The sequence below is a fragment of the Alternaria rosae genome, assembly GCF_020736505.1.
Source record: "Alternaria rosae strain MPI-PUGE-AT-0040 chromosome Unknown BKA58scaffold_2, whole genome shotgun sequence".
Classification (NCBI taxonomy): Eukaryota; Fungi; Ascomycota; class Dothideomycetes; order Pleosporales; family Pleosporaceae; genus Alternaria; species Alternaria rosae.
The window spans coordinates 812,091-835,352 of record NW_025763571.1 but is presented as its reverse complement, the minus strand read 5'-3'; the positions used below and the strand labels follow the sequence as shown (position 1 = coordinate 835,352).

General features: G+C 54.1%; 8 protein-coding genes across 8 annotated transcripts; 6 read left to right on the top strand and 2 right to left on the bottom strand.

Annotated features, from left to right (window-relative positions):
- Window positions 1-115: 115 nt before the first annotated feature.
- On the bottom strand, window positions 116-5,035 carry BKA58DRAFT_465548 (raptor N-terminal caspase like domain-containing protein). Its single transcript, XM_046174966.1, has 4 exons — window positions 2,855-5,035; window positions 1,070-2,805; window positions 685-1,022; window positions 116-635 (listed from the first exon to the last, which is right to left on the bottom strand). The coding sequence occupies exons 1-4, from the start codon at window positions 4,758-4,760 to the stop codon at window positions 356-358; spliced, it is 4,260 nt and encodes a 1,419-aa protein (XP_046028617.1). The 5' UTR covers window positions 4,761-5,035; the 3' UTR covers window positions 116-355.
- Window positions 5,036-5,587: 552 nt separating this feature from the next.
- Window positions 5,588-6,586, top strand: BKA58DRAFT_82693 (uncharacterized protein). The gene is made up of 2 exons (XM_046175982.1): window positions 5,588-5,923; window positions 5,974-6,586. The coding sequence occupies exons 1-2, from the start codon at window positions 5,648-5,650 to the stop codon at window positions 6,352-6,354; spliced, it is 657 nt and encodes a 218-aa protein (XP_046028616.1). The 5' UTR covers window positions 5,588-5,647; the 3' UTR covers window positions 6,355-6,586.
- A 4,089-nt stretch (window positions 6,587-10,675) lies between these two features.
- BKA58DRAFT_82665 (uncharacterized protein) lies at window positions 10,676-12,960 on the top strand. Its single transcript, XM_046175981.1, has 2 exons — window positions 10,676-12,186; window positions 12,244-12,960. The coding sequence occupies exons 1-2, from the start codon at window positions 11,115-11,117 to the stop codon at window positions 12,774-12,776; spliced, it is 1,605 nt and encodes a 534-aa protein (XP_046028615.1). The 5' UTR covers window positions 10,676-11,114; the 3' UTR covers window positions 12,777-12,960.
- Window positions 12,934-13,621, bottom strand: BKA58DRAFT_435511 (uncharacterized protein; the record flags this gene model as incomplete). The annotated part of the gene is made up of 2 exons (XM_046173343.1): window positions 12,934-13,112; window positions 13,174-13,621. The coding sequence occupies 2 exons, from the start codon at window positions 13,619-13,621 to the stop codon at window positions 12,934-12,936; spliced, it is 627 nt and encodes a 208-aa protein (XP_046028614.1).
- Window positions 13,622-13,757: 136 nt separating this feature from the next.
- Window positions 13,758-14,697, top strand: BKA58DRAFT_375921 (uncharacterized protein). The gene is made up of 3 exons (XM_046169462.1): window positions 13,758-13,930; window positions 13,981-14,222; window positions 14,275-14,697. The coding sequence occupies exons 1-3, from the start codon at window positions 13,811-13,813 to the stop codon at window positions 14,333-14,335; spliced, it is 423 nt and encodes a 140-aa protein (XP_046028613.1). The 5' UTR covers window positions 13,758-13,810; the 3' UTR covers window positions 14,336-14,697.
- On the top strand, window positions 14,358-19,338 carry BKA58DRAFT_307271 (beta-xylosidase; the record flags this gene model as incomplete). Its single annotated transcript, XM_046167150.1, has 8 exons — window positions 14,358-14,486; window positions 14,865-15,818; window positions 15,955-16,470; window positions 16,522-16,671; window positions 17,294-17,350; window positions 17,613-17,693; window positions 18,127-19,151; window positions 19,209-19,338. Coding segments are annotated over 8 exons (3,042 nt in total), but the record flags the coding sequence as incomplete, so codon positions are not given.
- Window positions 19,339-19,887: 549 nt separating this feature from the next.
- On the top strand, window positions 19,888-21,587 carry BKA58DRAFT_82525 (uncharacterized protein). The gene is made up of 2 exons (XM_046175980.1): window positions 19,888-20,734; window positions 20,790-21,587. The coding sequence occupies exons 1-2, from the start codon at window positions 20,006-20,008 to the stop codon at window positions 21,414-21,416; spliced, it is 1,356 nt and encodes a 451-aa protein (XP_046028611.1). The 5' UTR covers window positions 19,888-20,005; the 3' UTR covers window positions 21,417-21,587.
- Window positions 21,415-23,178, top strand: BKA58DRAFT_375914 (histidine phosphatase superfamily; the record flags this gene model as incomplete). The annotated part of the gene is made up of 2 exons (XM_046169461.1): window positions 21,415-22,360; window positions 22,412-23,178. Coding segments are annotated over exons 1-2 (1,322 nt in total), but the record flags the coding sequence as incomplete, so codon positions are not given.
- Window positions 23,179-23,262: the final 84 nt, after the last annotated feature.

The window sequence follows — 23,262 nt, the reverse complement described above, 5'->3', positions numbered from 1 at the left end:
CCGTGGATGAATCACAGCCCCGCTATCCCCGCGGCGTCATAGCCAACTACAGGATCCTTGAACACTTGGGATGCCTAGGTAAGTACACTACACTGCCCACTTAATAGCTTGAATGGTTCAGGGTACATATTTTAAATCTTATACAATTACTGACTAACGTAGCTGGGTATAATAAAATTTGTCATTCCCGCTCAAACCCAATGCTTCCCAGACGCCCTGCAGCAAAACAAGCCGCTATGCTTCATGGTTCAAAAAAGATCATGTACTCAACGATCGTTTAGTGGTTCAGCCGCCAACGCAACTATCTCGTTCTCTTTGCAGTCTCGCACTGCTGGGTATCGTCGATAGTCAATCTTCAGCCAATGATGGAAGTTCGACTGGAGGTCGACGCACTCGCATTCCCATCCCAAAGTTTCACTGTCTTGACAGCTGAATGCTTTGGTTCGTGACACGAGAATATATTGACGTGAGTGTCGTTGGCAGCCGCGGCAGCAATCATCAGTCGATGAGGGTGAAATGCGGTGACCGAGATAGGGGCAGATCGATCGCGAAGGAAACCTGAATAGGGCTCAAGGTGCGACACAGGCTGGCCGTTGTTGATGTTGAAGATCTTCACACGATGACGTTGTGTGCCACTACATACGTTAATATGTTTCGTTCTCTTTGGATTTGATGAGCACTTACGTGGCAAAAACAGGAGCATGTTCATGGACGCTGAGTGTTCGTAGGGTGTCGGAAGTTGCTTGAATAGTCTTCACACTCCGGTCCCAGCGAATGTCCCATAGCTTGACTTCACCGCCACGGCAGCCGCTCACAAGTTCACGCTGTCCACCGCGCTGCAGGTGAACATTGGTGATCCATTGCTTGTGCTCTTTCCAGACCTTGACCATGGCCGTGGCCGGCTTTTGGCGTTGATCATATACTCGGATGGCACCATCACCAAACCCAGCAACAAAGACGTCTCCCTCGACTTGATCAGAGGTTAAGGATGTAATGCAAGAACCAGATCGTGCGGGAAGGTCCTACTCAGGTCAGCTACGACATCACAGGTGCGGAGAGCGCAACTTACATTGGTGCATACTTCGGTCCCGGCGTTCCACACGCGAATGACCTTCACGTCGCCAGCGACTAGGATTAGACCTCTTCCTTGCTGCCAATCGAATACCAGACCGGCGTTCTTGTTACTTGAAACAAGATCGGTAAGCGCTCGGAATCCCGTCACTAGTTCTGTCTCGCCTTTACGGTCGTAGTTGCGGAATATCTTGATCACTCCATCCGAGGATCCTGTCATTAGTAGCGCCTGGTCGTCCTCATTGATGAATCGAACGTCCGTTATTCTCGATTCGGGAGGGTTCCCGTTAGAGAAAGAGTTGATCCTGTTGACCGACTTTGAGTAGTCGAAAATGTTGACGGTATCCCGTGTATCTGTCACTACGAGATGGTCCTCAAACTGGTGGAAACACATTTTGGCAGGTTGGCTGAGGTTGTCGAAATATCCTCGAGGCACATCCCAACGATTGGAGACAGCAATGTCCTTCAACGGCTGAGTCTCAGCAATGATCCTGTCGTTACGGTTCCTCCGCCAGAGTCTGCCATTATAATCGGTGCTTCCTGGTTCGTCGGCTTCTGTGGGCTTCATCTGGGGTTCGCGGAAGTACTCTACGGACCATTCAAAGAATACACTCTTGAGTGGGATTTCTGGTTTCTCCGTCAAGTTCCTGTTCTTGAATCCTCGTGAGGTTGGTTGCTCTACGGTGTGATACTTCTCAGGTGTCTGAGGGCGAGAGACCGCAGGAATGTGAGCATCATCGGCAGCGGATCTCCCTGAGGATTTCTGTCGAGGGCTTGCTGAATCTTGGCCTGCCCAAAGATTCTTCAGCGAAGCACCGACACTCGTGGATTTTCGGATGCCACCGAAAAGTGACAAATAAGTTGAGTCTTTGGTCGGTGTTGGGGGATTCGAGGCTTTTTGCGGCGCAGAAGTCTCTTCTACTGCACGGCGCATGGGTCGAGGGGCTGGTGCGTTTTGGAGAGCTTCGTCTAATTGGGGCTGTACAAACTTGGCTAGAGACGATTCGATGAGTGATATCAGAATATAGTCAACGACAATCCCAGCGTCTTTTGCAATCTCCGGATGCGGATCGACTGACATGACGAGCAACTCCTTCCAAATAGCAGAGTATATGGTATTTTGCGAACAAGACGTCGATTCGGAAGCACTGCCGGTAGCTCCTGCCCGTCCTTTCATATGGAGCCCATCGGTGCTCTTGTCATCCGATTGCTTTGTGTCTGAGTTGGCGTAATCCTCCGATAGTTGCTCGAATGCGGCGACGATGAACCGGGTCTTGTAGCGAGCAACGAACGTAGAGAAGAAGATGAGGAGCTCTTTGCGCACCATGCTATTACCGTCCATGGTCATAATGAGGATCATGGAAGCGATGGACTCTTCAATGTTGGCCACCTGTGGGGTAACATCACGGATACCAAGGAAGGAGGCCAATGCATGCAGCATTGCTGCTCTGACCTCGGCAACGGGATCCACGATTAGCTCGCAAAGTCGTTCGTGTGCCATGCACCGTATGCCGACCCACTTGGCTTCTTCGTAGTTGACCCAGAGCTTGCTCAAACAAAGACACGACCACTGCCTGAGCAACGGGTTCTGCATGTCTTTGAGATGATCCAAGCAACTCTCTACAAGCTCCGTGCTTAGTGAAGCACGTTGTCCCTGGTTGTAGTCCTTGCAAAACATGGAGACTATGAAGGCGCACATTGCGCGGTGTTCGCTTGCGTTTTGGATAGGTATACCTGCTTGAGTTTAGCTAATGGGCAGTGTTGTGGATTCGGTCTTGTATACCAGAATTGGGATTGAATATATTGATGAAGTACTGATAGCCGTTATCCTTGAGAAGATCGGCTTGGCAGGATTGATCGACTGCGAGAATACGGGCCCAGATGAATACCATGACTGGCTTCAGCTCGTTTGCTTGCGATTGTAGTAGCTTGAGGACGTATGGGAAGATGCCAATACTGAGTGCGAGATTCACCGCCCAAGGGCCATGATCTAAGAAGCTCGACAGCAGGATCAAGGCCCGGAGACGATGGACTTGACTAAGTAGTACTTGGAGCACAATAGGAAGCTGCTCCGGTACCTTTTGCTCCACAGCGCCCTGTGTCAGGTACACCTCGAAAGCGGTCAGCTGTTCAGAGAAGAAGTCAGAGTGTTTGTAGTTGAAGTCTTTCTCTCCCCGGGCTTCAGCCTGCAAATCCGGCAGCTGAGCCAGGATCAGCTCAACGGCCAAGTCCCAACTGCGCCAGAGCGGGTGATTGTGTGTCTGGGGGATTTCGGGATGCGAGACGGGATTGCAGTGGTATGCGCGCATGATGCGCTGTGCAAGAAGATAGTTGCGGAATAGAGCGGCGACCATCAAGTCCTGACGGAACAGTTTCTTGAACAAAGGTTTGGAGAGAGAGTTCCAAGCGATGGTATCGGTAATGGCTGTGAAGATCCAGTTCAGCTCACCAATAGGCGTTCTACGCTCAGAGACTTTGCCTGGAATATTGTGGGCATCTCGTAGGCTGACCTTGCTCGGGAGTGGGTTCTGCAAGATGAAGAAGCGTACTGCCATGGTTATGGGGTCAGTCAGACAGGATGTGAAGATGTCAGCAGGCAGCTCTGGGTTAGTGGGGAGAGACTCGCGCTCTCTACATGCTGCCAGATGGATGCAATCACTGAAATCGACATGCTCGACGCTGGGATCTCTCCGGCGCGCCTCCTCAAACTCGGCCTGGTGTTTCTCGGCGAAGCGGTTGAAGTTGCTGATGATGAGGCCAGCATCGGAGCAGTCATAGACGAACAGACTAGGGGCGCCGATCCAGGATTGCAAGTCGTAGAGCGACAAGGGAATGTACTGCGTGTAGTTTCTGTTGAAAACCCAGATCTCGCCTGAAGACGTTGGTTTGGGCACGCCATGGCCGTTGTAGTGAAACAAGACTCGCTCATTGCGGGCATTCCGGCGCAGGGTCGAAGCGTATTTCCTCGTCTCTTCGGTTGTAGGGTCTAGCAGCAGTTTATAGCGCGTGCGCATGCTCAGCTGCTCGTACTGGGTCTGGAGGGCCTTTCCAATCTGGTTCATGGGCGTGTGGCCGGGCGTCTGGGAGGTAACCGTCGGGTCGATCCAACACTCCTCCTTGGCACACGGGTTGGTCTTGATGACGTCTGGGGGATCAACGCCAATGTTGAGGCAGAGAGCGAGGACAGCCGAGACGGTTTTGAGGCGGTCCCGCATGCGCCATTCTTGGACAGGGAAGGCACAGTCTTGGTTCTTGGGGTGGCCGCCCGTCTCGTGTTTCTTGTCGGTGTAGTACATGAAGAAGTTTGAGGTGAGCAGGTTGCTGTACTCCTCCGAGTTGAGCTGGTCGTCCCAGCCATGGCGGATCTTGAAGTGGCCGTCGACGCTTCCCTCGTCGGTGCTCTCGGGCGGGAGGGCAGGATGGCGAGGCCCAAAGTCGCTCTTCGCGCGCAACATGTTGGGACGGGTCGACTGAGGGCCTATCGAGGCAGGGCGGGCAGGCGGCGCATGTTGGTCGACGGGAGAGGCAGGCGCTGCATCGGCGGCGGCGGCAGCGGTGCTGGGGCGCGAGGAGGCAGTGGGCTCGGGGTGGTGGGCGCCGTTCATGTTGACGGGCGCGGGGGCGTGCGAGGCAAGCGGATTGGGATGCGTGTGGCCGCTGGCGAGAGGCAGTTGGTCGGCGGTTCTCATGGTGAGCTTCAGCGAGCAGCGACGGTCTTGACGGGGCCCATAGCGCGAGGCGGTGACAGCAGACGCGTGTGGGTGAGAGCAAGAGTACGGGCCGCGGTAGTGGGCGTCGCGGCAATGGCACGTCTATTACACAGTTCGCGTGGATCTAGGGCATCAGAGGTGAGGGAGCTCGACAGTGAATGTCGTCGGCGCTAGGCCCAAGCCAGCCCGCGGTGAGAGATGCGCTCCACCGCGACCGACGGCGCGGCCATGGAAGGCCAAAAGCACGGGTGCAGCGCGGACGCAGTCTCGCATGGTTCGGTCGCAATGCTGGCTGGCCAACGGCGCAAACACTGGCTAGCTTCTGCACCCATCGTGACGCGCCTCTTGTCCTGAGGCGCCTTTGCAGCCCCGTATGCATGCTCCGGTGGCTGCAGCCAATGACACGGCCCTAGTCTCGTCGGCGTCCGCTGATCCTCCCGGACACTTCTCAGGGGCGGCGCGCAGAGTGAACAGGGCTGGGGGCAGACCGACCACCGTTGTCCGCCTGGTCGTCTTTCCCTTGTGTGTCTACCCGTGGCCTGCTCAACCTAGGACGTGTCGCCCTTGGAACTGCTGCGCCGTCTGCCTCCGCCATCCTCAGCAGCGCGTTCCCTGGCCGCCGCCATAATACACACATCCCCCAAAAGTTGCCTCCGCCCGTCCCTACCACGCTTCTGCTGTCCTCTCCCCAGCCGTACGACATGCGCGCGCGCCCCGTCCATTGCTCTGCCTAACTACCTCACCTTCGCCAGCCCAACCTCTGCGTGCGCTCCCCCTCTCCACCCTCTGTATCCCAGGCCGAATGCGTGCGCGATAGGCCCCGGCCGCTATTGCACCACCGCCCTCGCACCACCGCCGCCGCCGCCATGTCCTTTCTCTTCGGCAAGAAGAGCAAGCAGCAGTCCAATGCGCTGCCCCCGGCGACTAGAGAAATCACCTCGTCGCATGGCCCAGGCCAACAACCCCCAGCCGTCAATGGCAACGGCTCACGCGAACTCGAAAAGCCCCGTGGCGGCCCCCCGTCCCAGACGCCCACCCCCGGCACCAGTGTGAACAACTCGTTGAGCTCCCTCCAGAATCCTGCAAATGCGCCCACCCCCGAGCCCAAGGCCCTGCGGGAGAAGGCCGACACCAACATCCAGGTACGCGCTATCACAAGTCTCTCGTGCCGCGCCTGTGCTGACTGCGACAGAACACAAACCCTAGATTTGCCGGCAATTCGCCAGACTCCCCTTACCCCTGGTCCTCCCGCCGCTTGAACTTCACCGCAGGCAATCCGTTTCCGCGATACGGCGCCGCCATCAATGCCACAGCCTCCAAGGATGGCACCATCTACCTTATGGGTGGACTTGTGGGCGGCGCGACGGTCAAGGGTGATCTGTGGCTGACAGAAATGGGCAACGGCAGCATGGCCTGCTATCCCATCTCCACCACGGGAGACGGCCCCGGTCCTCGCGTCGGTCACGCCAGTTTACTCGTTGGCAATGCATTCATCGTCTTTGGAGGAGACACCAAACTGGCTGATAACGATGACCTGGACGATACCCTGTATCTTCTCAACACATGTGCGTAGAGCCTGGAATGACCTAGAACTCCGACTAACGTGTCGCAGCTACAAAACACTGGTCGCGCGCACTACCACAAGGCCCCCGTCCCACCGGTCGCTACGGACATACCCTAAACATCCTCGGCTCCAAGATATACATTTTCGGCGGACAGGTTGAGGGCTTCTTCTTCAATGATCTAGTAGCTTTCGACCTGAACTCGTTGCAATCTTCCGCCAGTCGATGGGAAGTGTTACTTCCAAACACCAAGGAACAGGCTTCTCCACATGGCAGATCACCACCAGCCCGCACCAATCACTCGGTCGTGACTTGGAACGATAAGCTCTATCTGTACGTATTCCAATTTCTGACCTTATTCAAACTTTGATCGACTGATTGTTTTCAGCTTCGGTGGCACAGACGGCATCACCTGGTTCAACGATGTCTGGACCTATGAGCCACGTTCCAACGCGTGGACGGAGCTCGACTGCATTGGTTACATTCCCGTAGCCCGCGAAGGCCATTCTGCTGCCCTCGTAAACGACACCATGTACATCTTTGGCGGGCGCACTCAGGAAGGCGTTGATTTGGGCGACCTTGCAGCATTCCGGATTTCCTCCCGCCGCTGGTACATGTTCCAGAACATGGGCCACTCCCCGTCAGCCCGATCAGGACATAGCATGACCGCATTCGGAAAGCACATCGTCGTCTTGGCTGGCGAGCCCAGCTCTTCAGTCAGTGACAAGAACGAGCTCAGCCTCAGTTACATACTGGACACTTCCAAGATAAGGTATCCGCCCAATGAAAGTGCTCCTCCACCACAACCGCAGAACACCCAACGGAAGATGAGTGGTGGTGAGAGAAGCAATGTTCCCCCCGCTAAAGTCGGCTCCCCTCCAACGCGCGAGAGCATGCTGTCCGGCCCCCAAATCACAAGGGCCCCAGAGAATATGGGCAATGGCGTTAACGCAGGATCACGGCTGCCTCGTGCAGCTAATCAGGGACCCCCAGGACCTCCGCCACTCCAGCAGCCTCCACAGCCTCGCGAGAATGGTGTTGTCGTACAGGGTGCCGCCAAGCCCAGGAGCAAGACTCCCACCAAAATCGAACGCGGATACGGCCCACCTATCGATACCGGAGCTGTATCCGCCGTGGACAGAGACAATATGTCACCCATGACCCGCGACAGCCCGTCTACGAATGACATGCAAAGGAAGGCTTCGGATGCTGTAAGCCAGCGTACCCCGAAGGAGTCCATGGATACCATGCGCACCGCTAGCACCACCGTTTCGCGGAACACGTCCAAGTCTCACCGTGCGCAAGCTTCTCAAGATAGTACAGACCAGGCAACGAGGCAGTCTTTCGAAACACAGCAGCACCGCGGCTTTGTCCGTGACGCTGACCAATTACCCAGCGAAGGCTCGAAGAACGCATCGCTCGCCAACGACCAGAGAAATGCTGACCTGGTTAGAGAACTTGAGCACGTCAAGAGTCGCAATGCATGGTACGCCTCAGAGCTTGCACTTGCCCGTCGAGCAGGCTACAGTTCGGGCAACTCCACAAGTCCTGTGTTTGATGAACGATCGGCCGACGCGTTTCGGGATGAAGACAGGCCTTTGTTGGAGGCGCTTTTGAAAATGAAGACCGAGCTTGAACGAGTGCAAACGTCGATCAAAGCCCAAGGCGACGATGCTGCGAAGAGGATCGCTGAAGTGGAGAGGCAGCGGGATGCAGCCGTCAGCGAAGCCATATACGCAAAAACCAAGTTAGCGGCTCATGGAGGCGGCAGTCAGAACGGAACACCACAGCCAGATGGAGCCCGAAGCACAAGTACACCTGACGCCGATCGCCTGCAGGACATCAGTCGTCGGTTAGCTACATCCTTGGCTGCTCAGGGTGACCTGGCTACCAAGGTGGAGCATTTGACTCGTCAGATTGACGCCGAAAAGAAGGCCAAGCAGCTAGCTGAGGAAACTGCGGAAGCTGCGCAGAAACGCGTACAAGAACTGGACTCGACCCGACAAAAGGCCACGGCTGAATCAGAGAGTCTACGCGCAGAATTGCACGAAGCTGAGCGTATCGCAAGAGAAGTTTCCACTAGCGCCGCAGAAGCGGAATCGGCATCAAAGCTTCTAGCCATCGACAAGCAAGAGCTGAGCGCCAGGGTTGCTAAGGTGTCCGAAGAATCGAAAACTCAATCTTCCGTCATTCAATCTCTGCGCGATGCAGTCTTTGCATCTACAGAGAAGTCAACATTGTTAGAAAAGAAACTGAACGAGGAGCGGACGCAAAGCGAGAACCTGCGCCAGAAGTTGAGCCAGCTTCGTAGCGAATACGAGGCACGCGTCCTGGAACTGGAGACTACGTCACAGAAGCTTCGCGATGCGGAGGAGCTAGCGGAGAGCCATGCAGAAGAGGCACGCCTTCATCGAGCCACTGTTTTCTCTGGTCTGCAAACGATGACGGAACGTTCCGAGCACGATGGCGCAAATGCTGATGAGCGCGTTGTGGTGCTGCAACAGCAAGTCGAAGCTGCAAATTCCATGGCCCGCAAAAACCAGACAGCAGCCGATCAAGCGTCGGAGAAGCTTCGACGGGCGGAGGAACGAATCGCCGGTCTTGAGGCCTATCAAGAACAATCTAGCCGTGAGGGACTAACCATCCGTAAACAATTACAACAGGCTATGCGAGATGTACAACTCTCCGAAGCTGAACGTACCGAGCTTCGCCAACAACACGAACGTCTGCGTCTCGAGAGCAATGCGTTTGAAGTCCAGCTCAAGACTCTTCGCAATCTTCTTGATGAAAGAGGCGTAAACCCCGTCGACACGCGACGCTCGAGGGTACTAGACAGTCCAAACTCGAGATTTGGCACACCTGAGTTCAACCGCGTTCGCGAGCTGGAACAGCAGGTGGATTCTATGACCAAAGCACATGAAGAGTTACGTTCCATGTTCGAGGAGCGTGAGCATGAGGTCAGTAAAGAATGGGAGGAGAAGTTACAGGCGCTTCACAACGACCACCAAGCTGCCGTCAAGTACCTCCGTGGTACAGAGAAGATGCTTTCGAAGATGAAACAGGAGCTTGATCGTTACAAGAGTGCGAACGTCAAGCTCGAGGAAGAACTCACCCAAGCTCGACAAGACAAGCGTAGCCCAGCTGACGAAGCCAATCACGCCGAATTGGACGCAGAACGCACGGCACTCCGCTCGGAATTGGACAAGTCGCGGGAGAACATGGAAGCTACCGTTTCGCGTTTCGAGACCCAGCTGTCCAGACTGCAGTCCGATCTGGCTTCCGCTCGTACCGATGCCGAGACGGCAACGAATGCCACGAAGCAGGCCGAGCATCAGGCAGCTCAATTCCAGGCAGACCTCGAATCACTTCGCCGCCAGTATGCACAGACAGAAGAGCGTGCACGCGAGGCGGAGAGCCGCGTCCAAATGTTCCTCGATCAGTTTGAGACATCGGTCGATAACTACCGCCGCCAATCCCAGGTTCCAGCTGAGAACGCCCATCCTGAACACAGTCGCCACCGTGCACACGATAGCGTTGCATCGGCCGAGTCTCTGTACAGCCACAACGATGGCTCCAGCACGCCAGAAGCCATCCCTCGCCCTTCATCTTCGGCTACACGGAACTCTATGGCCCTTGACAATCTCGCTTCTGAGTTGGATGCACTCAGGAGTCACTGGGAAACTACCAACAAAGCTTACCGATTGAGCGACCGCTTTGACTTTGAACGCATGCCTGAAAACGATAACGCTGATGATGTGGATGAACTTTCGCAATGGAGGAAGAGGGTGGAGAGCGACGATGGTCCACAGACTGCAACAGGCAGCCAGGACCCAAAATCTGTTCAGCCGGCTGCAACCATGATCTCGCCTACACAAGTCCACGGATCTTCGTAAAGGCACATACGAACCTTGAAACGCTTTGCTGCTACTTAATGGATTGGACATGTGTGTTCAGCGATTTGTAAGGCGTAATCTGGTTGGTTTTTTTTTTTTTACAATTTCTCCTTCTTATGGTACCATCGTGTTTCGATGGGATTTTGTTTTATACCATTTTTGCTATTGCAGGATCATCGACTAAAGACTCTCGAGCTTCTTGCGCCTTAGTCCACTTTCTGGCACTCGGTTGATGTTGCTCATCTTCCGCATCAATGACGTAGCGGTTTGCAAATCATGTCACGTCAGAGGAGTTTATTGATCCAGGAACAACCACAGGCAAATGTAGGATTTTGATATTTTAATGTATATGATTTGGTATTTCAAAAAGTGAGCCTTTCGCGCGCGCGCGAACCTGTTCACTCTATTGTTCAAGAAAGAGGCTATTGCTCAGACGTGCCGCACTCTTCGTGTTCAAGTGAAGGTGAAGGGAATTCGACGATACTAGCGCGCCGGCCTCGTCGCTCTCCCATGTGGTACAATAGGAACGACGGACTGTGATTTGCTGGGATCGACCAAACAATACGGTGATATCAAAGTTACAAGCATCTTCAATCTCCAAATAGGGAATTTCTACAAGAAAAAATCACGCTATTGTCCGACGTCTCGACAATGGGGAAAACGATACACACGGGCAGCCCACGAGTCCAGAACCAGTATAACATCTCTACAGCTTCTGGTCCTTCTCCTCTTTGCAACCTACTTTCTACTCATCAACTTCTATCTTTGCTCAATTTCTTCTTCTTGTAACTTCCCTTGCTTTTGACGCCGGTCGTCTCTATATTCTTACACTCAAACTTCTTCATCAGTCGGTCTGGCACCGCTTCTTTCGAGCCACCATGTCTTCACCCCAAGCTCCCAACTCTCCGGCTCGCCCAGAGGCTCCGGATTCACGTGCTGATGGACGCAACGTTTCTCCCGTTCTTCCTGTTGTGCCTGTCGACGCACCTAGAAACTTGACTCCAACCTCGCCTGCTCCTCGCTCAGAGCACTTGGACTCGTTCAATGCTGTCCGCGACGCCTTTGCCGGTATCCCCGACTTGCCTGTCGATGACATCCCCGAGCTACCTGCCTTCAACCCCTTCGAGCCCATTGATTCCGGTCTTCATCAAGAAGACGACGGCTTGGGTGATCTTTCTGGTTTCCGGTTCGACGGCGACTTTGCTCAACACAAAGAGCTCGGTCACAACGAACAGGCCAAGGATCACGGTGCCGTCCACGATGCCTTCGCTACACTTCCAGTAGTACCCACCAACAACCTCAACTTGGACATCGGAAACATGGACTTTGACCACACCCTGTTCGACTGCAACGAGTTCGCCGGCAATCAAGGCAACGCCGACTTCACCGCCACCAACTTGGAGCTCTCCCTACAGCATACACTTGCTTCGACTCAGAATCAACATGGAGGCTCCGCATCTACCGTCGAGGAGCACACTGCACAAGCCTGCAACGAGAAGCCCCAGGTTCCAAAATCCAGCAGTTCTGATGCCGAGTTCAACTTTGAGGAGTTCTGTGCACGCTTTCACTCTGGAGAACTCAGTCCAGCTCAACAGGTTGGGGTTATCGACGCCTTGGCCGAGAAGAAGATGGACGCAGTATACCAAGATCTGATGCGTGCTCATGGGTTTCAACTTATGGTTCCAACCGCGGTCCCGTCCGGAGCTCTCACCGAGGACAACTACTTACCCCTCGTATGGGAGCCCGAAGTCGATGAAGATGGGAATGAAATTATGGCCATTGAACTCAACGCTCTTATGCCTTCTCCGTCGTTTCCACCCCTTCAGCCCATTTACCCAGCATTTAGCGGGCGCTTCAAGACTGGTCCAGCCGCTAGAGCACACCGCAAGCGCACCCGCGTTCCAAAGAAGGATGGAGCACCAGATGTCGAACGCGTCAAGCGTTATGGACGTAAGTCACAGCATATTCATTGACATTCCAACATAAACTAATCTGATCTCTTTCTAGGCATGTACTGGGTACGCCGTATCTACGAGTCCATGATCGACATTTCCAACATCAGCGACGGCGAGCAGTCGATCAAGCGCATTCGCTTTAGCGAAAACATGGCGTTTGATCCCATGGATATCGAGGCTGCGGCTCACCACGTCTTCGACGAGGCCATCGCCGTACACGAGCGAGGCTGGGTTCGCTCCATCGTCTACCACAAGAGGGTGGTTCGCGGTAAGCTCACCGATGTCAGCGAGAGGAGCTTGGAGAGGCGCTTGGCCCGTATCTGTTTCTGCCTGCAGCGGGGGAAGGCGATGTGCGATGATGTCATGCGTGGAGGTATCACTCTTGCGCTCTTGTGCGACAACCCCGAGGCTAGGGGCTTCACCAAGCTCATGAACAACCTTGGCAACGCAAAGCGTGGAGAGCGATTGAAGGCCGCGAAGGGGGTTTTGGAGGAGACTGGGGTCGCGGTTGTGGTTGCGGGAGATGATGAGGAGCATGGCGAGAAAGAGGACCAGGATGACGGAAGACGAGGAGCGGAATCGTGACCAGGATTGATGATGATGGTGGCGGCGATGGATGCCAGGTCTTCACTGCTTTTCGATATCCATTCCTTTTGAGCTCTCTGCTTGAGCGGCTGGTCCGCACAAGAGGCTTAGATGTCCGTTCGGTGTCAACTTCCATATCACATAGGATTTGTCAAGCTCAGTAAAACTTGACACCTCCAACGCTTTCTACTTCTTGTTTCGTGAACTTGGTCCTTGGTGTCTTTTGTTGGTCCTTGTCCGGTGTTTGAGCAGCCTCTTGGATAGCAGCATCTCTCAGAGCCTTCCTCCTCTTCTTACTTTGGAAAAGAGCCTCCTCATCCTGAATATCTTTCAGAACTATGACATGTCAGCTATCAGACTGTCTCAAGTCATGCCGTGTTCCAGAGTGTTGGCTTACCCTCAGCCCATTCTCTTTCGTCCGCCTCATTGCCCGTTCCCAAGACCGCTTCTACGGAGACGTCTTCCCCTCTCTGTACACGCTCAATAACCTCTCGCAATACCCCAATCTTCGCTTCGGCTTTACGAAGGTTGTGTGTCCTCTCCTGCTTCAGCCATAATATCTGGATGGCCTGGCTGCCAACGAGCAATCCAAGAATAATGTAGGGGGTAGCGGGGTTCCATTCTTTGCGCCTAGGTCTCTCGGAGCGCGTCTTGAGTGGCGTTGGTATCAGAGAGGCCCAGAAGCTCGGCTGGACAATGCGCGGGAGGGACATGAAGCGTGGGTGCGGCAGCGGGGGTGCGAACATGGCGAAAGCGCGCGCGTTCGGACGCGTAGGCGCGAGTAGGGCGGTACGATGACCTACGGGCATGCGTAGCAGCTGGCGGAAGAGTCCGGACGGTTCCATGGTTAGACGTTGCTTCGACAAGCGGGCTCAGGGCGCGTGGGATGGAACTTTTGGTCTCTGTAGCATATTTTCGGATGCACCGGCTCGAAGTAGTTAGCGCTGTTGGAGATACCGAGGTCCCGCATGCATCTCGCATCATTGACACTGCTCCATCAGCGTCGTGTCTCTTTACAATCACGACGCTCGAATATGAGTAGATTTGCAAACAAGGAAGGCGCAAGAGTAGCCGCTGGAGGCGACGAGGAGGATATGTCGCCATTCCAGAAAGTCCAGCAATGGTTTGAGGCAATACGCGACAGCGACTACGATGCATGTTGCCTTGTCCAGTCAATTACGCTGCTCTAATGCTACAGTTATAGGGCCACGACGCTATCCTTGCGCGAGAACTCAAGGTCGAATCGGTTACCTATGCGCCGACAAGCAGCAACCCTCACGAGTCGCGCAACGTCATGAGCTTCACTGTACCTAAGCAGCTGTGCAACGCTGGTGGTATGCTTCATGGCGGAGCCGTTGCTTTGATCTTTGACATTACAACTTCCATGGCCATTACGCCTTGCATCCGCGAAGGGTTCTGGGATCGCGGACATGTCTCACGTAGCTGGTATGTGGATCCTGTGAGATGACTTTGAAGGTGAAAGCTAACCCTTTGGCAGTAAGTGCAATCTTGAAGCATCCAAGAGGTTGGAACATGGAATGTGCCTGGGACGTTGCTAACCACTTGCCTTGACTGGGTACAGTGAACACGACCTACCTTAGGCCTGCCGCTGAGGGCACAAAGGTCTATGTCGAGAGCTGGGTCGTCCACCTTGGGAAACGATTAGGCCAGACGAGGGGTTTGATGAGGCTGGGGTCTGAAGACGGCAAAGTTGGCTATACGTGTGAACATGGGAAAGTGAGCCTGGGTAGTAATCTGTAATGTTGGTGGGACAACTCAAGCGCCAAATAGGGAATGCAAATGTTGGAGGCTGATACAAAGAAGGACGGCGGAATGAAGCGACATGTTGTGAAGGGATGGAGGTTGCGACTAGTGGACCCTGTATGTCATAGCCGTGTAGCCAACCCAGCGCCAATGCATAGCTGCCATGGGCATACAGTAGGCTTTCCCACGGCACCTGCGACTTCCACTACCACCACGCCCGCACACACGAATCATTGCGCCAATGGACCTTGGAGACGAAGGGAGCTCTCCGTGGGGAGGTTAGTGTCTCTTGTCTCGCCGACGACACTGCGCAAAGCTGACAAGCCCCCAGATGTGCCCTCACGGTCGAGCCCTGCGCCGAGTACTCACAAAGCAGAGCAGAACGACAGCCTGGATGCCGAATCTTCCACAACCTCTTCCAAGCCAGCGACCGATGCTGCCCCTACAGCCTCCGCCGCCCCGCGCTCGCCCGCAGGACGCGGCCCCCGGCGGCGACAGTATGGCCTGCAATCGACCAAGCTTGAGGCTGTTGATGATCCGCTGGGCCCTCTGGGCGCTCCTTCGCCGTCGACAGGCCCTGAAGTTGCTCCTCCAGCGCCGCCTCAGAAGGAAGCTGCTGCGTCGCGCACCACTCGGGCCGCCCCCGACGCCTCCACGCCTTCGCTGCGCGGCATGATGGATTCGGTCGACCTTGACGACGACGACGCGCAGCTACGCTCTTCCCAAGGAGCTAGAGTACCGCCTCCAGTACAGGCTCCTTCGAATGCCGCACCTCAGCGCCAGACACAGCCAAGCGTCAGCGTTGAGCAGGCCGCGAAGCCGTCCTTTGCCATTTCGGTGGGCGACCCTCACAAAGTCGGTGACCTCACGAGCTCGCACACAGAATACTCCGTCACTACCAAGACGACGTCCAAGGGCTACCGCAACCCCGAATTTACCGTCTCGCGCCGCTACCGCGACTTCCTCTGGCTGTACACACAACTGCACAACAACAACCCCGGAATCATTATCCCTCCACCACCGGAGAAACAGGCCGTTGGGCGCTTCGAAGCCGATTTTGTTGAGTCGCGACGCTCTGCTTTGGAACGTATGCTCAACAAGTCGGCTGCGCATCCAGTATTGCAACACGACAGTGACTTGAAGCTATTCCTAGAAAGCGAAGCCTTCAACATGGACATCAAGAACAAGGAGCGCAAAGACCCCGGCATAAGCGAAAGCAAAGGCATGTTTGGCTCTATGCTCTCTGGCAGCAGTGGTAAATTCGTTGAACACGACGACGTACGTATAACAATTCTCGTGATTAGTTACTATGCTAACGGTACCACAGTGGTTCCACGATCGCAGAATCTACCTCGATGCTCTAGAGGCACAGCTAAAAGCTCTTCTCAAGGCTACTGACTCTGTAGTCACACAGCGGAAAGGTCTAGCTGAGGCGTGTGGCGACTTCTCGGCTTCTCTGCATTCTTTGTCTGCTGTCGAATTATCACCATCTCTGTCTGGTCCGCTCGATAGCCTATCCGATATCCAGATTCGTATTCGAGAGCTTTACGAGCGCCAAGCCCAACAAGACATCCTCACCATGGGTATCGTAATAGACGAGTACATTCGTTTGATAGGTTCTGTAAAGACCGCGTTCCAGCAGCGACAGAAAGCCTACCATTCCTGGCATTCTGCCGAACAGGAGCTACAGAAGCGGAAAACCAATCAGGACAAACTCTTGAGGCAAGGCAGATCACAGCAAGACCGTCTGAACCAGCTCAGCGCCGACGTTGCAGATGCCGAACGCAAGGTCCACCAAGCAAGGCTGCTTTTCGATGATATGGGTCGTCTGATGCGCAGTGAGCTAGAGCGCTTTGAGAGAGAGAAGGTCGAAGACTTCAAATCAGGCGTGGAAACCTTCTTAGAGAGTGCTGTAGAAGCACAGAAGGAAGTGAGTTTACCTACCAAATCCAACCTTCGGGCTTACTGACTGGCGTACTAGCTCATCGAGATTTGGGAGACTTTCCTGATGCAATTAGACACGGATGAAGGCGATACTTTCGTCCCTCCCGCGGGTGTCGTTGCTTCGTCGAACGTGGATGAGGCACCAAGTAACGATTCTACCAACAACCAAGACTCAGAAAGACCGGAAGTGGGCAACGAAGGTGTGTCAGGGGACCAAGACTAGAAGGGCTACACGAGTCGTGAAGCCTTCGCCATGTGGCAAGTGTGGGCGCGGCGTTGTGAGGATTAGCGCTCATGTCGGGATAACAATCCCCGATTCCCGTATATATCGCACGGCTTAGAGATACTCGGTGCTCGCTAGACAGTATGTCAAGTGAGCCGCATGTGGATACTGGATAATTCATAACCTGGGATGCGTGGAGCACCTCCCTGTTTGGATTTGGTAAGATCATTGCAAGTAATCTAGCTCATGCTGAACTGCCTGATGGCCAAACTATCTGTATCATCAGGCCTTGACTCTACACATTGACAATTGACATGATTGGCTTTCAAGTTGTTAGCTATGCGTTTCGCTACTTCCTATATGACAGTGTCTTAAGTCATCATAATTGGAGGTACGCGTCTATCCGGTCCAGTTTTCGCTTCCTTCGGCGTGATGTTGCATTTCGGGCCAGGCGCGGGGTTGAGAACACTGTATCGTCAGCTGTTGGCCAAGTAGGCGCCGGCAAAAGAGGCGGTTCGCAGCCGGCTAATTCATTGCGGGCAGTCGCCGACATCTTCGTTAAGAAGCGCCGTATATAGCTGAGCAGTCGTGCGAAAGCATTGCAAACAATACACATAACGTCCATCCCACCATCATGCCGCTAGTTCGTAATCCCATTCTTCCAGGTTTCAACGCGGATCCATCGATTCTGCGTGTTGGAAATGACGGTAAGATATTGTGATGTTCAACTTGAGAAAACGAGCTAACCAGAGTACCGTAGTGAGTACTACAGTCTCTACAAGTTCGTGTATCTGACTGCGGGACTACCTTGAAAGCCACCATTAGGATAGTCTGATGTGATTTGGCTTGCTTGGACCTCGTATTTCAAAAGTAGGACATGGCACAGACTAATTATGTCAAATTAGTACTACATCGCAACATCCACTTTCGAATGGTTTCCAGGAGTGCAAATACACCACTCCACGGATCTCGCTAACTGGGAGCTCGTGACACGTCCGCTGAGCAGGAAGAGTCAACTGGATATGCGCGGTGACCCCGATAGTTGCGGTACGTATTCGATCAAAATTGACTATATTCGCGCATTTCGTAACAGACTTTAGGCGTATGGGCACCTTGTCTCACACATGACGGCAGCAAATTCTGGCTGGTATACACAGACGTCAAACGCAAGGATGGCTCCTTCAAAGACACGCCCAACTACATCGTCACTGCTGACCGCATCGAGGGTCCGTGGTCTGACCCCATTTACATTAACCACTCAGGATTTGATCCTTCGCTGTTCCATGATGACGATGGCAAGAAGTACTTTCTAAACATGCTGCAAGACCACCGAAGACGTAAGCAGTTCTTCGTTGTAAGTAAATCCCTTCAGGCGACAAGTCGCTGCGCCAGATACTGAACTCTTGGATCTACTTTTAGGGAATCAGAATGCAAGAATGGGATCCTGAAACGAAGAAACTTGTTGGCCCGTGGAAGACTATCTTCCCCGGTAGCGACTTGGCTCTGGTAGAAGGCCCACATCTGTACAAGCGGAACGGGTGGTACTACTTGTTGACTGCTGAGGGCGGCACAGCATATGAACACGCCTGTACCTTGGCACGATCCCGTGATATCTGGGGCCCATACGAATTGCACCCTCAAAAGCACATCATCACTTCCAAAGACGCGCCGCTAGCTTCGCTACAAAGGGCGGGTCACGGAGATATAGTCGACACTCCGGACGGCAAGACATACATTGTCCATCTGGCTGGTCGCCCTACCACACAATTTCGTCGCTGTGTTCTTGGGCGTGAATGCGCTATTCAAGAGGCTTACTGGGACAAGGATGATTGGCTATATGTCAAGAATGGACCCATTCCATCTCTTCATGTCGACCTACCAGCAGCGCGCGACGACACCGCATACTGGTCTGAGCAGCGCTACGAATTCAACAGCAAAGATGGTCTCCACAAGGACTTCCAGTGGCTCCGCACACCGGAGCCAGAGCGCATCTTCAACGTCAAAGATGGTGCTCTGCAACTCATTGGGCGCGAGGCCGTTGGATCCTGGTTCGAACAAGCCCTTGTTGCACGCCGTCAAACGCATTTCTCGTATGATGCCGAAACAGTCGTTAGCTTCAGCCCAGACGATGAACGCACATTCGCAGGTCTGACTGCCTACTACTGCCGCTTCAACTTCTTCTACCTGACCGTCACGGCCGACTCTGATGGCAAGCGCGAACTCCTCATCTTGAGCTCGGAAGCTTCGTGGCCGGACGGCAATTTGAAACTCCCGCTCGCGGACCCGGTATCACTCCCACAAGAGGGCAAGGTACGATTGGCGCTGAGCATTCGGGGTAGAAAACTCCAATTTAGATACGCGCTAGAGGGACAGAAGGACTTGACAGAGATTGGACCGGTCTACGATGCCTCGATTCTGAGTGATGAGTGCGGTGGTCATCAAGCGTGAGTTACTTTCCTCCGTTAATTATACAACGATGTATACTGACTTTGCAAACACAGGCATGGAAGCTTCACGGGCGCATTCGTGGGTATGGCAGCATCTGATATCAACGGCACAGAGAAGGTAGCGTCGTTTGACTACTTCATATACAGGCCTGCTCACCACGAAACGGACCGCTACGATATGTGATAAGACAATATATCTTCGTCCGCACCCCGGTGTAGCACAGCTCCATTTAATGTCGAAGATGCCCTGCTTGACATGGTGCACGCACAAGTCCGTAATCTCATCAGACATGTGTGCCTACAGCTTGGCTGAGGCATCTATTGCACGAGGGCACGAATACGTGTTAGACAGGATGTGATAACCGGTAGTGTTGATACAAGATCGCGGCTTGAAGTGTTTCAGACCAGCATCCGTACCGCCGGGTCTGCTCTAGTCTGAACTATCGGCAAACGGCGACATGACTCGCGTAGAATTTGGTGTTACACCATGGTGAGATGGGGCTCCAAGTGGGGCCTTTCCAAAGTACGGACTCGAGGTGTTGTACCAAGTCGGAATTGTGCAGTCCAAGGCTCAAAAGCAATCTCAGGCTGATACGGCTGTCGTTCATCTGTCTGTGTCGCAGATCTCTGTGTCCTGACCCCTGCGTCTCAGCATCGTTTCATAGCACGACCACGAATCCACGATGGACTACATAGAGGCTGACTTGAACCTCGACTTTTCGACAGATATCAAATTCATCTTAATTACTAAGAGATCTAGCTGAGCTCAGCTTCTTCCTTCGATTGACCCGGCTCGCCATACACGCAGACATTGCGCCACAGTACCCTTCCGACCACAACCCCAGCATAAAATGTGGGCACCAAACCGCGTAACTCCAGGAGCGAAACGCACATCATCCGTCCATTCTATCGTATCCTTTCAATCAGGGAGTCGCCCCGTTTCGATGAGTTCACCTCAAATGCAGAGACAACCGAGGAGTTACGAATCAGATAACTACTCTGACCTGGGTTCAGAGGACGAGCAGCCACAGCCACAGCAATACTCCCGTCGTCCACAAGACACCTCCATGTCAGCCATGGCGCAAATGCAACGACAACAGCAACAACCTAACCCCACAGCACCTTTGTTCTCTCAGAAGAAGGCGAACGATGTCGTACAGCCAGTCAACGTGAACAGACCGCAATATCAAGACCAGCGAACCTTTGTTGAGCGACCAGTAGACGACGACGCAACATCGCGATCTTCCACCCTGGACGGCAACGAGGAGGACGTCCCCTATCCATCGAAGAAGTCATTGGCGCCTTCAGCCACGAAGATGAGCCTCACAGGCCAGGAGCCGGTATCTCCAGCACCCGCACCGCATGTCCCTGGGCCTTTGGAGTCGCAACTTGCTGCCCTAATGTCCAAGCTTGTCTACATCGAACAATCGAATCCTGCCATATCAGTCAAACCGGAAGAGTACGAGCAGACGATGGCGCGTCTGAAAGCATTGGAAGAGGAGAAGAAGACGTGGTGGAAGCGACACGACGCCATCTGGGCCCTTCGAGACGAAGATGTGGAGAACAACATTAAGATTCGTGTAAGTGTAGAAGAGAATGGATTATCACAAGCCATTCGCTAACATATCGATACAGGGATTACTAGCTAGCTGTCGACGCGAACTGGACGCGACTAAAGCGCTGCGCGACGAAGATCTCGTTAACGTGCAGATTGTACGGAGCAAGCTTGCGGAAAAGACAAGAGAGGTGGAGCGGTTGCATGCACAGACTGGACGCAGCAGTCCAAGCCGAGGACGTCCGGGCAGCTTCCTCGAACGGCGCGACACAACCGACCTCTTTACCGCGGCCAAGGTGGCAGCTCTTGAGCAACGAGCTCTCGAATTGGAAAAGCGAAACTCTGATCTTGTCGCGCAGTTAGGGGCGCCGCGAGGTAGCAGCATCGACGATCTAAACCGATCCACCGCTCACCAAGCGTGGAAAGGGACCGTTGCTGATCTTGAATCCAAGATCAGGGCCAAAGACGCTGAGCTCGAGCGGCTACGGTCTCAAGGTGCTTCTGGAGGAAGCGGACAGATGGACTGGTACCGGATTGAAGCCCTGCTGGAGGAACATGCCGCCTACCGCGAGAGCATCGGGGGCAAGCTGCAGGCTCTCCGATCGGAGAAAGAGGGACTCATGAGAGATCTACACCGCAAGGAGAATGATTGCCAAGTGTTGGAACTTAAAGTGCAGACGCTGCAGAGACGGGCGAACGTGGTATGACGGAGACTGTGTAATGTTAGAAGCGAGTTGGCTACCCAATACCCCTGACCATTTGATTGTTTTTATTTTCACAATGTCCACCCATTGCGGAGCCGGAAGATGTGGCGGTGACGTGGCGTTGGAGGTCAAAGCGTAACCTCTGCCTTGGCAGGTACCTGGCAAACATCGTCATATCCAGTCCATTGTGGTCGAGCACGTCCTGCTTTCGGCTTTTCCAACAGCGTACGGCACGCTTGATCCGGGCAATGACATCGTTTGCGCAGCCTGGTGCAGAGCTTAAAGCCGATCACGTATCCCAACTTTCCTAGGTACGGCTCGCGCTCTAGCCTACATTGCCCACTATGCAGTCGGCCCTCGTATCTATCCTCGCAATTGCTAATGCAGCCACGGCACAGGCCGCCTACTCGTTCGACCCTTTGCAGCATCTTGCTGGCATTGCCCCATACTTCGAAGACCCGCGTCTCGACCCAAAGCCGCCACAGGGCTGCAACGTAACGCGCGCTTCGTACCTCATTCGCCATGCCGCCATCTACGCCAACGACTTTGACTACGAGGAGTACATCGAGCCCTTCACCGACAAGCTGAAGAATACGACGGCCAACTGGCGAAGCGCGGGACCCCTGTCATTCCTGTCCAAATGGCAGACACCCATTAGCGACGAGGAGCTAGAGGACCTCACCTCTGTTGGAAGGCTGCAATCGTACAAGCTTGGTGTCGATGTCCGTCTGCGTTACCCTACTTTCAAGGACCCTGAGCGCGTATGGACATCAACGGCCGAGAGGACCGAGCTCAGTGCATCTTCCTTCATCGACGGCCTCGTGGCTGAGAGCAACAACACCGAGCGTGTTTCCGTCCGCGAGGATGCTGCTCGGGGTGCAGACTCCCTGACGCCATACAAGGGTTGCCCCAAGTACAGCTCCTCATACGGTAGTGAGCAGTCATCTGTACGTATGCTCACCAAGACAATATGACCCCAACTAACAATCCTCCTCCAGCAATACCAAGAAACGTACACCAAGCCCATTGTCGAACGTTTGAATGCCTACGCCCCTGCCTTCAACTTCACCAAGTCCGACATCGTAGGCATGCAGCAGCTGTGCGGATACGAGACAGTCATTCGTGGCTCTTCCCCCTTCTGTTCGCTCGACCTCTTCTCCCAGGACGAGTGGCTCTCATTCGAGTATATGAACGATATCATGTATTTCTACAACACCGGCTATGGAAGCCCCGAGCTGTCGGGTGCTCTTGGACTCCCCTGGCTCAACGCTACCGCCGTCGAATTGCTCGCGGACGAGGCCGACCAGGATCTCTACGTCTCCTTCACTCACCGCGAGTTACCTCCTACCGTCGTAGTCGCCATGGGCCTGTTCAACAACTCCGCTAATACCGGAGCGAACAACCCAAATATCACAATGCCGCTCGACAGGCCCAACCATGCGAGAGCATGGAGATCATCGAGGATCCTACCCTTCTTGTCCAACATTGCTGTCGAAAAGATGTCATGCGACAGTTACGGATTCGCGGCTGACGAATACATCCGCGTCCTCGTCAACAAAGACCCGCAACCGCTGGCTTGCGCTGATGGCCCTGGAGAGAGTTGCTCTAAGAGCGCGTTCCAAGACTTCGTTCAAGAGAGGGCCGACATGTTTGGCGGATTTACTGAGGAATGTCAGCCCGAGTACTCCAACTCTACCGATGTTCTCACCATATTTAATTAAGACGACGTTTTGAGTCGCTAATAATATAATGTTGTAATGTTCAATCATCTTCCATGCATGCTGCAAGGTGAATGCCGAGTGTCGCTAGCGGTCCCCACGATCGCGGGCACTTGTTGAAGCGTTGACGG